The sequence below is a fragment of the Macrobrachium rosenbergii genome, chromosome 4 (assembly GCF_040412425.1).
Source record: "Macrobrachium rosenbergii isolate ZJJX-2024 chromosome 4, ASM4041242v1, whole genome shotgun sequence".
Lineage (NCBI taxonomy): Eukaryota > Metazoa > Arthropoda > Malacostraca > Decapoda > Palaemonidae > Macrobrachium > Macrobrachium rosenbergii.
The window spans coordinates 47,498,312-47,515,927 of NC_089744.1; the positions used below are offsets into that span (position 1 = coordinate 47,498,312).

At 41.5% G+C, this 17,616-nt stretch overlaps 1 protein-coding gene across 8 annotated transcripts in view; it reads left to right on the plus strand.

The window, feature by feature from the left end:
• Positions 1-17,616, plus strand: part of LOC136833991 (transcriptional regulator ATRX-like) — a 402,256-nt gene that overhangs the window by 148,600 nt on the left and 236,040 nt on the right. For 6 of the 8 annotated variants that reach the window (XM_067096278.1, XM_067096295.1, XM_067096290.1 and 3 more), the window contains exons 16-17: positions 112-240; positions 2,587-2,724. In XM_067096278.1, coding sequence (XP_066952379.1) covers positions 112-240; positions 2,587-2,724 — 267 coding nt within the window. The remainder of the gene's footprint in view (positions 1-111; positions 241-2,586; positions 2,725-17,616) is intronic. The other 2 variants (XM_067096286.1, XM_067096307.1) reach the window with 1 other exon arrangement.

Below are 17,616 nucleotides of genomic sequence, written 5' to 3' on the forward strand. Positions count from 1 at the left end.
GAGAAGCCCCATTTTGGAACACTGCCAGTAAATATTGTTGAATGTACGCTACTCGCCCAAACCCATTCTCTCTCTAAGGCTTTGGTTTTGTTTTTTCCTTTTTTTTTTAAGGAGGAGTCCCCCAGTAAGCACAAAAAGATCAGGCGTGTCATCCGAGATGAAGATCTATTGGAATCGACTAAAAATGCTACACAAGAAGAGGAAGAGCGACGTAAACGTATTGCAGAACGTCAAAAGCAGGTTCGTTTCTCTTGCCAACACGGTGTTAAATTATTTGTATGCTCTGGTTAGATATCATAATATAGTATGGTTCCTGTGGCATGTCATAAAATGTTGTGTCTGCGTATAATTATACATCATGAGTTTTCCTGTTTAAATTATCAGTTAATTATAAATTAAAATTTTATGTAAACTGTGTCCATGAAATCTAAAAGATATTGTGTATATATATATATATATATATATATGAAGATAAAAAGGCCCATAAAACACTATTTGAACGTTGCAACCATGTATTTCGGGCACTTCCTTCTGTGCCCCTGTTCACTGGTAAAATATGGACAGATGAAATGTTACAAGGGTATATATACAAAGCATATATACTGTAGGTGTGGCATTAAGTCTCCGATGGTATGCAGGTGACCGTTTCCTAAGAAGGAGGAGAATAAACAATTCCCTAGTGGTTTTTGGCCTCATTAACTCCTGTTTGGCGACGATTCTGGTGGTCGTGTTCCCTGGAACACCACCTTCAGAAGAGGTCTGAGGATTAAAGCGTCGATGTCGTCCAATTTCCAATGTCCTCCTGACAAGTTCATATTGTTGTTTTGATTGATGATAGCAGATTCCAGCATCTTTCTCTTGTACGGACAGCTACTCTTGAAAACCAGCTCCGCCCCACTCCAGTTTATGGAATGGCCTGTATCTCTAATATGTAGGAAAATCCCCGAATTCTCCAAAGCATAACGTACTGATCTTTTGTGCTCTGTTATTCTTTGCGAGAGCGATCTACCTGTCTCCCCCATGTGGTAGCTTAAGAAATGAATGTAGGAAACAGCGAAAGTGGGTTTTATATATACTGTAAATGCATGTGTTCTGTTCTCTTATGATCAGTACATCTAGGAACGGCAGTTTTTCCGTCCTTTTCCCATTCCGTTTTGAATTTTATGGTTGGAACTAGCAAATTTAGCCTATTAGAAAATTCATTAAAGTCTCCCCAGCTATTGTCCCAGAAAGCAAAAATATCATCTACGTATCTAAGCCAGATCATATTACAGGGTTTGATAGATGACAAAATTTCCATTTCGAAATATTCCATGTACAAGTTTGCTAAAAGAGGTGATAGGGGACTGCCTATGCTACAGCCAAATTGTCATTTGTAAAAATTACCATTGAAAGAGAACACGTTGTTAGTTACACAGAGGTTGATAATTGTAGTGATATTTACGTGGGGGAGACAGGTAGATCGCTCTCACAAAGAATAACAGAGCACAAAAGATCAGTATGTTATGCTTCAGAGAGTTCGGGGATTTTCCTACATATCAGAGATACAGGCCATTCCATAAACTGGAGTGGGGCGGAGCTGGTTTCCAAAAGTAGCTGTCCGTACAAAAGAAAGATGCTGGAATCTGCTATCATCAATCAAACTAACAATATGAACTTATTAGGAGGACATTGGAAATCGGACGACATTGATGCTTTAATCCTCAGACCGCTTCTGAAGAAGGTGTTCCAGGGAACACGACCACCAGAATCATCGCCAAACAGGAGTTAATGAGACCAAAAACCACTAGGGAATTGTTTATTCTCCTCCTTCTTAGGAAACGGTCACCTGCATACCATCAGAGACTTAATGCCACACCTACATATGCTTTGTATATATACCCTTGTAACATTTCATCTGTCCATATTTTACCAGTGAACAGGGGCACAGAAGGAATTGCCCGAAATATATGGTTGCAACGTTCAAATAGTGTTTTATATATATATATATATATATATATATATACAGGCGGTCCCCGGTTTACTGACGGGGTTCCGTTCTTTTGCGCAAGCGTCGTAACCGAAAATCGTTGTAAGCGGAACATCGTCGAAAATCGTCAAAAATCATAAGAAAACCTTACTTTTAATGCTCTGGGTGCATTGAAAACGATGTAAACTGCATTATTATTGAGTTTTACATCAAAAACCTTCAAATTATGATTATTCTGCCATTTTGGGGCCATATTTCTTCCGTCCGGATCGGGCATGACGACGCCAGAAAACCCTGGAACATGCGTCAGAAGCCAGGAAATAATTTCTGATGAATATATTTGAAAAGCGTCGTAACCTCGGAACGTCGTAAGCCGGAACCGTCGTAAACCGGGGACTGCCTGTATATATATATGAGAGAGAGAGAGATATACAGTATATATATATAAGAGAGAGAGAGAGAGATTCAGTTATCTGTTCTATTGTTTTTTTTGTAAATAAAATATTCTAAGTTGTAACTGCTACTACCAGTTAGAACAACCTCTTGGAAAATACCTATATCCTTATCTGACATCCTTTGCAAATGTTTGTATTTTTCTTTTTTCTTTTTTTTTACAGTTTAATCAGATCTTTGAAATTGATGTGGAGTCTGATCAGAAAGATTTAGACAAGCTGGTACTTGATTTTAACCCAGACACGAAGAAAGAGTTGGTGTGTGTGAATAACAATTTGGTGAAGCATTTGAAGCCTCATCAGGTAAGGAACATTTATTATCATATCATAAAGCATGGAAAGTTTGTAGATTTGTATACTATTGAAAAATGGGGTAAGGGTAATTATTCTGCATAGTGTCCTAAACCTGTTATGACAGGTCCATTTTCTTTGTCTAGTCAGTACAAAAGTCTTACGTAATACTACTAGGTACACTATTCTTTCAAGTGAATAAAGAGTCCATTCTCCTTCAACACTATTTGCCTACTCATTGTACAAGGTGGACCTCTAATCTGGCATTCTTGGAACCTAGCCTTGGCTAGACCACAAATTTACCTTTGAGACTCCTAAGGGAATTGCTTTGTAACGATATGCATATTCCACATTGGTATAAATATGTTCTCAAAGGTGGATCCATGCTTAAAACAGGATATAATACAGTGATGCTGCTTAAGGACCACCGTAGCAATATGCAGTTCCAAATCATACAAAACCATTATTTTAGATTTTTGTAATCTGTAAACAAAACATACATTATGTATAATTGGAATTGCCATTTTCATTGCAATGTGTTATTGAATATTAAATTGTTGTTAAAAATGTCTAAACAGATGTTAAAATGTAAAAAAATAAATCTTGTTACTGTACTTTGGAACTATTTGCTGAATAAGCTTCATGATAATTCGGATGTTTTTCGTTTAAAGGATCTAAATTTAGTTGTTAAAACACTTAACCAAGTATAAAAGGTTCAGTAATTATTTACATGGCAATTATGAAATGAATGGATATATCTCCATGAGCATTTTTGTGCTACTCTTATACGGCATTGTATTAATCTGTTTTTTACCAGTCATGAAAAAATTGCGATGTATAGGCAGAAGCAAAATCAAGTAATGCAAAGGAAGTGTCTACCCACCAAGAGACAGTATTTACATTTCTTTTCTTGCAGTTTATTTGTCAAACTTCCTTTTAAGGTGGCCTTTCACCCTAAAGTAGTACTCCAGCTTATGCTAACATTTTTTATGGATGCCTTTTTGGGGCATATGGCACAAATTCTAAATGACATGAATCTAATTCTGCTCCACTTTTATACATAGCCATAATGAATGATTAACAAACTCAACAAAACCAAATTACACTTTTAAGGCACATGCCAAAGAAACAACACAGAAAAAATTAATCGCTCATTATGAAATGTATTCTTCCCATTAGGTATAAAAAATCAGTAAAACTTGGATAACTATTTGTGTTATACTAGTGCTGAATGGTTACTGTGATTTATGACCATTAATGAAACTGAGCTCAAGGGTGAGACTTGATTCTTTTGGGGGGGGGGGTTGTGAAGTATTGCTTATATCAGTGGTGGTCATTATGTGACAAATAAAACAATGCTGTTAAAGATGCATAGGGCTTTGTGGGTTAGTGCTGCCAAACAGTGTTTTTGGCCTGCTTGACAGTCGCCTCAGAAATGCTGCAACCTCCATTGTGCCAGAGCTTAACTCACTTTATGAATGAACTGTCTACTCATCAACAACTGTAATTTTGCAACTCTGATGATTGCCATAAGTTGAAAAATTTGGTTTAGCCTTGACTCATTTCTTTTGTATTGTAATGATTGTATGGTTTTATGTATTATCTGACTAGCACATATTTAGTGTTTACCAACACTGAATAAGTCGGAGTTTTTTATTGGGAGTCAAAACCTTTGAAATTGACCATAGCAATAGAATTTTATCCAGTAGAACATTTTAAGTCATTTGTGGCAAAATGCATGTTAGCTGATTCTCTTAAGTATTATATTAGAGAAACGTGATCATTTGTTACAGATTATTTGGGAGATGGCACATAAGTTATTAGGGTAACTTTGATGATTGTGTTTTATCAGTAAATATTTGCAGAGTATGTGCACATTGTTTACTGTCAGAATATGTGCATATTGGTTAGTGTCAAATGCAGATTATTTGGGCACAGTGGTCATTTCAGAGTAAGCTCGAAGTTTTTTTTTATACAGTGGTACCTCAGTGGTCGAACAGTTGTCAGCTCCGCAGTTTGGTATTCAGACACGGAATAAAAAAATCACTTGTGGTCAACCAGACAACCACAACTCTATAGGACATTTATGAGGGAAGTGTCATGTGTGTGCATTTTCCATCCAAAACAAATGGGAAGTGGTTAGGTTTCCCGTGGCTGTTGGTCAGTGCACAGCTGCTAAACTTTTTCGTGGTTTCTTTTTCATATATTTCAGTGCATCTGTCATCAGAGGGCCTAAGAAGGTTAGCAGCAAACCAAAGAGAAAAATAGATAGAAAATTTGTAGTTTGTTCATGAGACTTACCTGTCAGATATATATATAGCTGTAATCTCCGAAGTCCGACAGAATTTCAAAATTCGCGGCACACGCAGTGGCCGATTAGGTGGTTAGTACACATTCCCGCCGCTGGGAGGCGGGCATCAGGAACCATTCCCATTTTCTATTCAGATTTTCTCTGTCGCCGGACTGTCAACACCTGTTGTCAGTTCCCGCCATTTGGATTTCAAGTTTGTTGTCACTTAAGTATTTTGGTTGTTTTTGGTTTCGACTTGGATCTGTGACTTGGCATACGCTTTTCTGGACCGTTTTTGTTTTTGCTTTTGACTTTTCTTTAAATAAGATGTCTTCCTCTAGCTATCGTGTCTGTAGCTTGGGTGATTGTAAGGTGAGGCTATCGAAGGCTTCTGTAGATCCTCACACTTTATGTATGAAATGCAGGGGTATGGAATGTTCTATGGATAATCGTTGTAATGAATGTGAGGGATTATCTGAAGGGGAGTGGAAGAAGTGTGAATCCTATATGCGCAAATTGAAGCATGACAGGGTGAGGAGGTCTTCCTCCAGGAGTGCTTCTGTAGACGGACAGTCAGGGATTTCTCATGGTAGTAACCCTGTAGTTTTAGTCCTAACCCGTAGTGTTGCCTTCGGGCCCTGAGGTTGTTGCTGCAGAGAATAATACCTTGGCTCTCGTTTTAGAGTCAATTCGCGCTCTTGAAAACAAAGTGAATGCCCTGCAAGCGCAAAGTGTTGTTTGTGTTAATGCCCCTAGTGTTGTGGAGGGGGCGTCAGTTCGGCCCTATAATGCTTCTAGGCCTGGACCTCTGCCGAACTCCCAGGATACAGGGAGGGGGCATGTCGAAAGCCGCATGAAGGTTACGGGGACTTCCCACCGATCTGACGTCCTTTCGGCAGGTCTTGATGACCCTACCCAGGCTGCTAAGGATCATGCACTGGCATGTATCCATAAGGATTGCTTCTCGTCCTCCGACACGTCCTCCCCAAGTAGGGGTTGGAGCGCTTGGTTGGACTCTCGCCCTCTTAAGAGAAGCTTGAGAGGAGAGGACGCTTCACGCCCCTCTTCCTCTAGACGTTTTTGTGCTCTTCCCTGAAAGTTTCAGGGATGTTCCTCATCGGAAGAAGTTTCGTTGTGCAACGGATGATGACGCTGCTCGACCCCCCAGTCGCGCTAAGGCAAGGGCTGTTGCTTATTCACCGGTGAGAAAGAAGACGACGTCCCTTCTCCCCTCTCCTTCTCGCAGGTTCAGCCCTTCTCCCGAGAGAGCTGTTTCTCCAACACGTCAGATTTTGTTGGGCTTGCAACAGCAGCTGGATACTCTCATGGACCATAGAAAGGACAGGCCTCGTCGTAAGGATCTGCATCTGCCTGTTAAGAAGTCCAGGCCTTCTCCTTCGTCTCCTGCTTCGTCGTCTTCGTCTGCTAGATTGCATGAAGCTTCTCGTCTTTCACCTAAAGAAGGTATAAAGAAGCTTCCTTCTCGTCTTCCCCGTTTTGAAGAGTTGGACGTTTCTCTCGATACGCACCAGGAGCGTGTGTCTTGCGCTTCGCGCGCTTCTCGCGCGCCTCGCCTTGAGTCTCGGCGCGCTCCCAACCAGGACGCTTCACACGCGCCACAACGTGAAGCTCTTTCCGTATCCAGCCTTGGAGCTGCGCGCGCTCCCCGCCAGGACGCTCCTCGCTCGCCTCGCGTTATATCTTCACGCCCTTCTTTCGTTGACTCCACGCCTGCAGTGCTTCTTGATGCTCAACTTCCCGCTTCGACTTCCCTTCTTTCGTTGACTCCACGCCTGCAGTGCTTCTTGATGCTCAACTTCCCGCTTCAACTTCTGTTGTTCTTCAGGATTTAGCCACGACTTCTTCTAAATACGACAGGTCCCGCTTACGTATCGGCGAGTCGGGTCTCCTTCCTCCTCGCTCTCTTGACCCTCCAGCGGAGGAAGAAGAACCCCTCCCGTCAGAGCCTTCGGACGAAGAGAAACAAGCTTCTTCTTCTACTTATTATCAAACTCTGACTGTTTTGTTTAAGGATTTTTTTCCTGATACTTTTCAAGCTTCAGCTCCTCGCTCTCCCCCTTCACAGTTGGCTTCGTCTCAAGCGAGAAGAACTCCTGGTTTTCTTAAGATGAGGAAGTCCTTCTCTACCAAGAGGGCATTCAAGAAGGTTCAGGACTGGATGACTACGAGAAAAAACCAAGGAAAGTCTTCTTTCGCTTTGCCTCCTTCTCGTTTGTCTGGCAAAGCAGACATGTGGTATGAGACAGGTGAAGATATTGGCTTGACAGTTCCCTCGACTTCTCAAGGAGACTTTGCGAGTCTTGTTGACGCTTCCAGAAGATCTCATTTGTCCTCTTCTAAGGTTTCTTGGACTCTTACAGAAATAGACCACTATCTTAAAGGACTCTTCAGGACTGTGGAAGTCTTTAACTTCTTGGACTGGTGTCTGGGAGTTTTACACACCAAGGCTACTAGCCCGAGTTCCATTAGTCTGGGGGAGCTGTCCAGTGTACTGCGGTGCATGGACAGGGCCGTCAGGGATGGCTCTGAAGAACTTGCTTCGCAGTTTTCGTCGGCCCTTTTAAAGAAGAGGGCATTGTTTTGCTCTTTCTCCGCAAAGTTGGTTTCCCCTACTGAGAAGGGAGAGCTACAGTTTGCTCCTTTCTCAAGCCATCTCTTTCCCCAGACCTGGTTAAAGATATTGCTGCCAGCCTTCAAGAGAAGGCGACTCAAGACCTCCTTTCCAGGTCTTCTAAGCGCCCTTCAGCTCCATCATCGTCCTCTTCTTTTCCACAACAGGCTAAGAAGAAGCAGCCCTTTCGTGGAGGAGCTTCCATGGGGAGCTTCTCAAAACCCGCGCTTCGAGGGAGAGTTTTCCCTAGAGGCAAAGTCGCCTCCAAGAGAGGTGGCAAGTGACTCCTTCCACCTCCAGACACCAGTAGGAGCCAGGCTTCTTCATTTTGCCCAAGCCTGGAGAGAGAGAGAGGGGCAGACGCTTGGTCCCTTCAAGTAGTAGAGAGAGGCTACCTAATTCCTTTTCTGACTCTTCCTCCTTTGTCTCCAACCCCCAGAGATCTGTCTCCACATTACCATCCTGCCAAGCAGAAAATTCTGTTCAAACTTCTCGAACAGATGATCGAGAAGAGAGCAGTGGAGCAGGTCTTAGACACAAAATCACCTGGATTTTACAACAGACTGTTTCTAGTCCCGAAGCATTCAGGAGGTTGGAGACCTGTCTTGGACGTCAGCAGGCTGAAGGACAAGTTCAAGATGGAGACGTCTCAGTCAATATTAGGAGCCCTTCGTCCCGGGGATTGGATGGTATCGTTGGATCTCCAAGATGCCTACTTCCACGTTCCTATTCATCCGCGTTCGATGAAGTATCTCCGGTTTGTCTTGGGGGGCAAGACTTACCAGTTCAGGGCTCTCTGCTTTGGACTCAGCACAGCCCCGAGGGTGTTTACGCTTCTTATGAAGAACGTAGCGATGTGGTTGCACCTCTCGGCAAGCGTTGCGATGCAGTTGTCAGGATCTCTCTTTACCTAGACGACTGGTTGATTCGTGCGTCGTCGAAACAAAGGTGTCTGGAGGACCTTCAATTAACTCTGGAACTCGTGAAGTCCCTGGGACTTCTAGTCAATGTAGAAAAGTCGCAGCTGATCCCCTCACAGTCCATTGTTTATCTGGGGATTCAGATGAATTCAGCGGCTTTTCTAGCGTCTCCATCGCAAGAACGGCAGTTTCAATGTTACGAAAAAGTCTCGGTCTTCTTGGAGAAGGAAACATGCTCGGTAAGGGAATGGATGAGTCTGCTGGGGACCATTTCCTCGCTGGAGAAGTTTGTTTCTCTGGGAAGACTGCATCTCAGGCCTCTTCAGTTCTTTCTATTGGAGAACTGGCGAAACAAGGAAGACTTGGAAGAGGAATTGAGGATCCTTCCTTCCATCAAGAAGTGCCTGAAATGGTGGCTCGATCCTGCGAAGTTGGGAAAAGGGATCTCCCTCAAGCTTCTGAGCCCCGACCTAGTGTTGTTTTCCGACGCATCATCAGCAGGTTGGGGGGCAACACGGGGGGGAAAGGAAGTGTCAGGAACCTGGAAAGGGGAACAGGTGTCCTGGCACATTAACATCAAAGAGTTGGCAGCGATCTTCTTAGCCCTACAATTCTTCGAGGTCCAAGTTTCCGATCGTGTTGTTCAAGTGAACTCGGACAACACTACGGCGTTAGCTTACCTCAAGAAACAAGGCGGAACACACTCTCGTTCCCTGTTCGGCCTTGCAAGAGAGATTCTCCTTTGGGCTCATGCTCGCAACATTTCAATCCTCACAAGATTTGTTGCAGGGGTCGAAAATGTTCGAGCAGACCTGCTCAGTCGGCGCCATCAACTTCTGCCGACGGAATGGACCCTTCATCAGGAGGTTTGCCAAGATCTCTGGAAACTTTGGGATCAACCCCACTTCGCGAGATATCATCAAAACCTCCCCGGTCTGAACCTGACTGCATTCAGACTATCAAAAAATTGGTCAGAGCGAGGGGGTTTTCTGGCCGAGTGGCACGGGCCATCGCTAGAGCCAGAAGAGCTTCCTCTATCAGAGTTTATCAAGCGAAGTGGGCAACCTTCAGAAGTTGGTGCAGCAAGAAGGGAATTTCCTCTTCCTCGACCACTGTGAGCCAGATCGCTGATTTCCTCCTTTATTTGAGCAAAAATCTCAAGTTAGCAGTTCCGACAATCAAAGGTTATCGGAGCATGCTTTCTTCTGTTTTCAGACACAGAGGTCTGGATTTGTCTGACAATAAGGACCTCCACGATCTCTTGAGGTCTTTCGAGACGTCTAAGGTTCCTCGGCCAATTCCTCCTACTTGGAATTTGGACGTTGTGCTCAAGTTTTTAATGTCCAGTCCTTTTGAGCCTCTCCAATCTGCTTCTTTTAGGGATGTTACTAGGAAGACGGTCTTCCTCACTGCTCTGGCGGCGAAGAGAGTGAGCGAAGTTCAAGCTATCAGCCGTCATGTGGGCTTCAAGGGACACAATGCTGTCTGCTCTTTAACCTCTACGTTCTTGGCTAAGAACGAAAGGCCTTCTAATCCTTGGCCTAGATTTTTTTAAATTGTAGGTTTGACGGACCTTATTGGACAGGAACCTGAGAGAGTTCTATGTCCTGTTAGAGCTCTCAAGTATTACCTTAAAAGAACTCAGGACATTCGTGGTCCCTCGGATAACTTATGGTGTTCTGTGAGACAGCCAGTTAATCCCATGTCGAAGAATGCACTGGCATTCTTCATTAGGAATGTCATCAAGGAGGCACATTCTTGTTGTGACGACTCCAACTTCAAGTTGTTGAGAGTCAACGCCCACGAGGTGAGGGCGGTCGCTACCTCCATGGCGTTCCAGAAAAATATGGCGAAGCGATTCGGTGTTTGCCTCACACTACTTGAGAGATGTTAAGGTAGCATACGAAAATTGCTTTTCGCTGGGACCATACATTGCTGGTTCAACAACCTTGGGGTCAGGGTGTAGCTCTGCTCCTATCCTTTAATCCTGCTTAGGAAGGGATTTTTAATTGTGTTTTTATGGTTGTTGGGTCGATTGAAGGAGTCAGTCTTCCCAATCCATTGCAGACTAATGTCTTAGTGTTGGTTAGGTGGTTGGTATGCTCTTTTGTCCTTGTTGTATGGTCTATGATCTAGTCACATTGTGGTCACGCCCCCGTTGACAGATCATCTAGCAGTCGCCAGCTTTATAGGTCACTACCTTGCTGGGGTCTCTAGAAAGCAGAAGCAGACTAGGGTGGCAGTAACCACGCAGTCAGCTATGCGATCAGGTAAGGAACCAAAATAATTTTACCTTTAAATTTGTTTTCCCTAATTCCTGGCTGTCTCTACCCCCCTCCAAAGGTGGTATTCAGCTATATATATATCTGACAGGTAAGTCTCATGAACAAAATGATATTTTAATGATAAAATAAAGTTTGTTCATACTTACCTGGCAGATATATATATATTATTGCCCTCCCTCCTCCCCTCAGGAGACAGTGGCGTTAGAAAATCTGAATAGAAAATGAGAATGGTTCCTGATGCCCGCCTCCCAGCGGCAGGAATGTGTACTAACCACCTAATCGGCCACTGAGTGTGCCGCGAATTTTGAAATTCTGTCGAACTTCGGAGATTACAGCTATATATATATCTGCCAGGTAAGTATGAACAAACTTTATTTTATCATTAAAATATCATATTAAAAAGAAACTTACTTACAAGATCTGAAAGATTTGTCCACACCACTGATCTAGTTAAGGAATCTTGCATGCCAAAGTCTGCATTGTTCCTATGGAGATACCAGCCTATGCTTTCTCAAGTAATGAGTGAGAGCGTCTCACTTTTCGGGTGGATGTACTGACAAAAAAAATCTTATTTGGTAAACCCAGTGGTGTTGCCCTGACCTCTGCTGGCCTGGCATGTCCATTGTGTTACCAACCGTGCTTGCTTTTAGTTGGATCATTTATGTGTATGAATGTTTGTCACTGTGCTTGCACTTTTATTGATCTTGTATAAGAGATCTTTTCTGTTCCCCGAAAGATCATATTCCTTGTGGTACCCCTTTTGATAGCCTAGTATGTGTTTTCCAGCATTTTATGCTTGGGTTGGCATGCTTTTGGAAGTGGTTGGTGCCTTGTGTGTCCCATTTGTGTGTACCCCTCTTCCCAGAGAGTAGAAAGAGAGAGGGACCTTCTGTCAACTGGGAGTCAGGATGAAACAGGATGGAGCGATCCCCTGAGGGGAGGGGGAGCAGCGCATGACATTCATGCTTGGTCTCAGTGACAACTAGAATTTCCCCAGAGGGTAGAGTGAGGCATTGTTCGAGAGAATTTTCCTCCCTCAGGGAAAGAGATTACAGGAGGTCCGCCAGTTGGGGAAGACAATCAGCAAGACAGAATTGATCACCAAGATGGAGAGACTTACCAGACCGTAGGAAATGCTACTCTAGAAACTTTGGTATGGTAATAGGCAATTTGTACATCAAATCAAATTTTGCTAGGCAATTTGTGCCAGGAAATTTTATGAAAGCAAAATACTCACTCTATAAAAGAAAGCTTTTGTAAGAATATGAATCTCAGTCAAGGCATGTGTAAACTTGATCCTTTCATTTCAAGAGAAATATGTAAATTTGCTTTAATTTTATTGAAATTATTAGGTATGTATGAGAAAAAGGATAATCAGATTTGTAAACAGAGGAACTGACTCAAGCGAGACAGAAGTATCCAGCTCCACCTCTTGGCATCCATCAGGCCTGTTAGGTGTAGAGTTTGGGTTTCCAGTGGTTTGTATGTTTGTACTGTCCCCCAACCCTGTATATTGTGAATTTCTCCTTGTATCAGTCCTATATTAACCCTTTAATGCCGACTGGGCGTATTTTACATCGACAAAAGTTGTCTGTCGGGTGCCAAGTGGACGTAAAATACGTTGACTACAAAAAGTTCTTTTAAATATTCGCGGAAAAATACTTACAGGCCTCGTTTGCGAAAAATTTTAAGTCACGCACCGTGAGGGATGCTGGGAGTTCACGAATCACGCTGTTTTTTTGTTTACAAGCGTGACCCAGCTGCGCATGCATGAATTTCTTTCTTATCCCAAAAGAAAGCATCAGCTAACTCTGCTGAAAATCTCAGAAATTCTGTAGTCACTTTCTTGTAATTTTTGCACCGTTTTCTATTAGCCGTTACATAAAATTTTATATATGAAAATGTGCAAAATTTCATGTAGAATACAGTGATACTTCGATCTTACACGATTCAAGTTGCGCGAATTCACACACACGAACTTTTCACTGGAACCTAACTAATGGGCATACGCAATTTTTTCACAGACACACGAAATTCTCGAGAAACCCTGCAGAAGTGGGTGTTTAATTTTTTAAGTAATTTACAAGTTTTCATGCTTCTATGTGTAAAATCTGTATGAAAAATGCATTTGATGTTTTAATGTGCAAAATCTATGAAAAACGCATTTCATGCTTTCATGTGTACAATCTGTATCGAAAATGTATTATTTTTATTTCTGTACATGCATAAATATGATGCAAAGGTAATTTCAGCACATTCACTTAGTGTACTTTTACAAGATGTGATACCCATTTGCAAAGTTACTGCACTTTTCAAAGATGATACCCCTGCAGAAAATGCTTGTTTAATGTTTGAAGTACATTTATAAGTTTTCATGCTTTTAACTGTAAAATCGATATGGAAAATTTATATTTATATTTCTGTACATAAATATCATACAAGTATTATGTCCATTTGCAAAGTCTTTGTCACAAGAACTTTACATGACCTTGAGATGAGGTTGTTTCGCTCTCATTTGATAAAATGAATTCTTTAATGTAATATCAGAGATGTAACTAAGAGTTGTATAAGTATCATTCTTTGAAAATTACTCTGTTCACCTCAGAGAAAAGTGCTGGTGCAATCTGTATGTGCATGTAATTACAGCGCATTCAGTTGGTGCACTTTTACAAGATGTGATACCCTGCATTTTTCAAAGATGATTCCCCTGTAGAAAGTGTGTATAATTTTTAAGTTTTTGTGTTTTTAGGTGTAAAATCAGAATGGAAAATTTGTATTTATATATTTGCGCATAAATACGATACAAAAGCAGTACAGTTACTTTTTTACTGTATCTCTCTCTCTCTCTCTCTCTCTCTCTCTCTCTCTCTCTCTCTCTCTCTCTCTCTCTCTCTCTCTCTCTCTCTCTCTCTCTCTCTCTCATTTGTAGTTAGCACTCAAACATACATTTACAACTTATTATTCTCTGTACATCATTACCTGTACAGTATATAATTTTAAATTGATTGAATTTTACCTGTACTGTACTACCTTCTACGAACATTATGTACATGTTTTCGATGTTTTATGGAATTGTACTTTTGTTGACTGACACATGACGTTTTGCCTAGTAATGCAAAGAAAACAGCTTTTACTCTAAGTGACAAAGAAAACGGCACCCCATGAATTAGGGGTAACATTAGTATATCGTGCACGCACCTACTGTAAATGTGCTATTATGAAACTGTGCAGTACTCAATTTTTATGTCAACCATTTACTGTATTCCTTTTTTAAGGGTAATAAGCTAAATTTTAAATAAAATTACACTAACTTTAGTTCATTTAAAAGTTAGCTTTTAAATGAGCATGATTAGGGTCATATTTGGTACTTAAACTCTGGAAATAAACATTTATTAGCATTTTTAAAGACCATGCCAAACTTATGCGAAAATTCACTTTGCACAAGGGGGTCCGGAACCTAACCTCGCGTAATTTCGAGGTATGACTGTACAACAAAAAATAACTCACGGTTGTAGCTTTTATCAGTTTTGACATATTTTCATATAAATCACGATAAGTGCCAAAATTTCAATCTTCGGTCAACTTTGACTTGACCAAAATTATATATATATATATATATATATATATATATATATATATATATATATATATATATATATATATATATATATATATATATATATATATATGTGTGTGTGTGTGTATATATGTATGTATGTATGTATATGCATATATATATATATATATATATATATATATATATATATATATATATATATATATATATATATATATATATATATATATATATATATATATATATATATATTTTATATATATATATATATATATATATATATATATATATATATATATATATATATATATATATATATATATATATATATATATATATATATATATATATATATATATATATATATATATATGTTTTCCCTGGCAATTTAGTTTGAAATATCCTCTGTGAGACAGGTAGCAACAATTTCAGGTAATTTAGCCTTGTGATTCTGACTTCGGGGGTCCAGGAAAACATAAAAAAAGAGGAAAAAAAAAAGGGGAATTTCATATGAGCGTAAGGCTCTTCTACTGAAGGGAAATATTACGTAAACACGTGGGCAAACTTAAAGGAGTGTATTTACACAACTAACATTAGTACGGGAAAGAGGAATGCAATTAGATTATTGATCCTGAAGGGGATTCTTGCGGGATGAGTGAAACTGGGGGATTCCAGACACAGTCCAAGAAGCTTCCACGATATATGGTCCCTCTGAATGAGAGATATGCACATTATACGCCAGTAATGAAAATAGACAAAAGAATAATGAATTTGAAGCTGCACTGAGGGTACCAAGGGGCTTCAATGAGTTAATGGAGTGACACGTGGCTGGCAGTTGAAGTGCACGAGGAAAAGGTATACTTTGAAAAGGGCCACGTGGTTAGGAGCTAAGGGCACTGTGGGCCAGGGGCATGTGACTTGTGATCCTTACTCCATCTCGTCCAGCGCATGTGTGAGAGCGAACTTCGGTCTGGTTTTCACTTTTATCTCCTCATATGGGGCAGTGGAACGTCCAACACATGGGGGCGTTGAGTCATGTTCAGCTGATGCCCGCAGGGTTTTTTTTTTTTGCCTGAAAAGGACATACAGACAGATTCACTTTTGTCTCAGAAATTATCTACTTAAAGGGAGTGGCCTACAATCAGTTTTTAATCTCTTGTATTCTAACCGTGCGAAATATCGATCGGCCGACAGTAAATGAAAACAACAAAAAAAAGAAAAAGAGGGAAGCAATTTGCTAGCAAGTTCTTGCTAATTATGATACCTCCCCATACAAGATGATGTCCACACCTTCCTTCGGGTGTGAACATCAATATACAAGAATAAGCGGCAAATGCTTTACTTTACTCTACATTCTGCCTTGCAATAGACTTTACTCCTAAGGATTTATGAAACTGTGACATTACTTTTAATAACACACTGGGACAAATTTCTTTAACAGGACACAAGGTAATTTCAACACTTGCACAAGAGTAATTACTTTGGATTTGGTTACACATGATAACTTTATAAAGTGACTCGAACAATGTGAATTAATTAGGTTTATAAGACCAAGTATATGAGGCAATGGCAAACAAATGAAAAGAAAGGTTATTGTTCAAGAAATAAAATACATGGTTACTTAATTTTAGATACCCCTAAATACATGAGGTTGGTACAGTCTGCCTTGAAGAGGCTTTATAAATGATAAATAGTTACATGATATTGTAATGACTATACATATTTGCATTGGTAATTGCTTAGCTAATAGTTCAACGCATCACCAACTTCGATAGTTGATGGCCGACCCGCATACTGAGGTATTTTGACAGTTGTAGGCGAGCGAGATTATTTGCGAGTTTTAATTCGCTAACCTTAAACTACGCTAATTTTATGCATCCACTGCCCACACTTGGGTACTCAATGTTATGATGGGGTGAGCAGACAAAAGACGTGGGGTCTAGGACAAACAGAGTTCTTAGAAGGAAGGGAAGAGGAAAAAGAAAAGAAAAATAACAATAACAAAAGGGGAAAAAAAAAGTAACGGGATGTTACGAAGGAAAATGTGACCGCATAGGAAGGGCGGACACATCTCTCAGAGCTTACGAAAGGGGCATTTAAATCACAAGGGCAAGAGTCTATGACTCGCGATTCTTTAAAAAGAAGGATAAATAAGTAACTAAAAGAGAGTAAATGATGTTGGCAGTAGAGCTAAGGGAAAAAGAGTGAGGGTTTTATTGTGTTAGGCGGGAATTTATCGTCCTTCGCCTATAAATTACGGCCTGGACTATCACAGTCCCAGGGCGAGAAAAGTGCACCTGAAGGGCGCGACTCCTTCAGGAAGAGCTGACACTCACGCCCAGTGCCAAGTTATGGGCGCAAGGGCGTGCCACTTCTCACTCTGTTATTCTCAATGATTTATACATTGTGTGGAGAATGGTATCCTGTACTTAATTGCCTCTTGTGGTGATAATTTAAGGAAAGATTAATAGAGGATAATAAGAGATAGAAGTTCATGAGGAACGGAAGAAGATAGCGGAGGGCCTGACATCGCCTTCTGGATTAGAGGTGCCAAGACCTTCGAAAAATGAAATGGTGGCACAGGTGCCAGGGGAGCTGTAGAGCTCTTTGTAAACTACCTGGAATTTCCCACGCCCGTGGTAATTTCGCCTTGAACTTTTATTAATGGGACAGTCGTCCTCGGCTGGGGAAGCGGAGGGCCCAAGAACGGAGAGCGGCACGGAGTGCCACCTGGGCCTGCTGCTGCGACAGCTGACGCAGGAGTTTTCCGTGCTGGTTCTACCATGATCCGTCGCAGCTCTTGTAGTTCATCGGCCAAGTAAGATATGGCAGAATCCTGACTTGCAATTGTGTCGGCGACGGACTGAGGCAGAGAGGAGGCGGTTGGGGGCGGTGTGAGCGGCTCGCAGGTATCAATGACCAGCTCAGGCACGGGTTGCGAGGCTGCACCTTTAGGCGAACTTCCGCTGTGGTCAAGAGGAACCGTCTCTCTTACCGACGCTGGTAGTGGTGCCAGGGCAGGGGAAGAGAGGGGGTCCTGAGTTGGATCCCTTGAATAGAGATCGGGGTAGTGCTCTGGCGCTGGCACTAGGGCAGAGTCAGGCACTATCGGAGGTTTCTTGTGCTCGTCAGTCAGGCCGGGCGAAGCTTGGCACTGCTCGGTGCATGCAAGTGGCATCGGCAGGAATTTGGCATCTCCG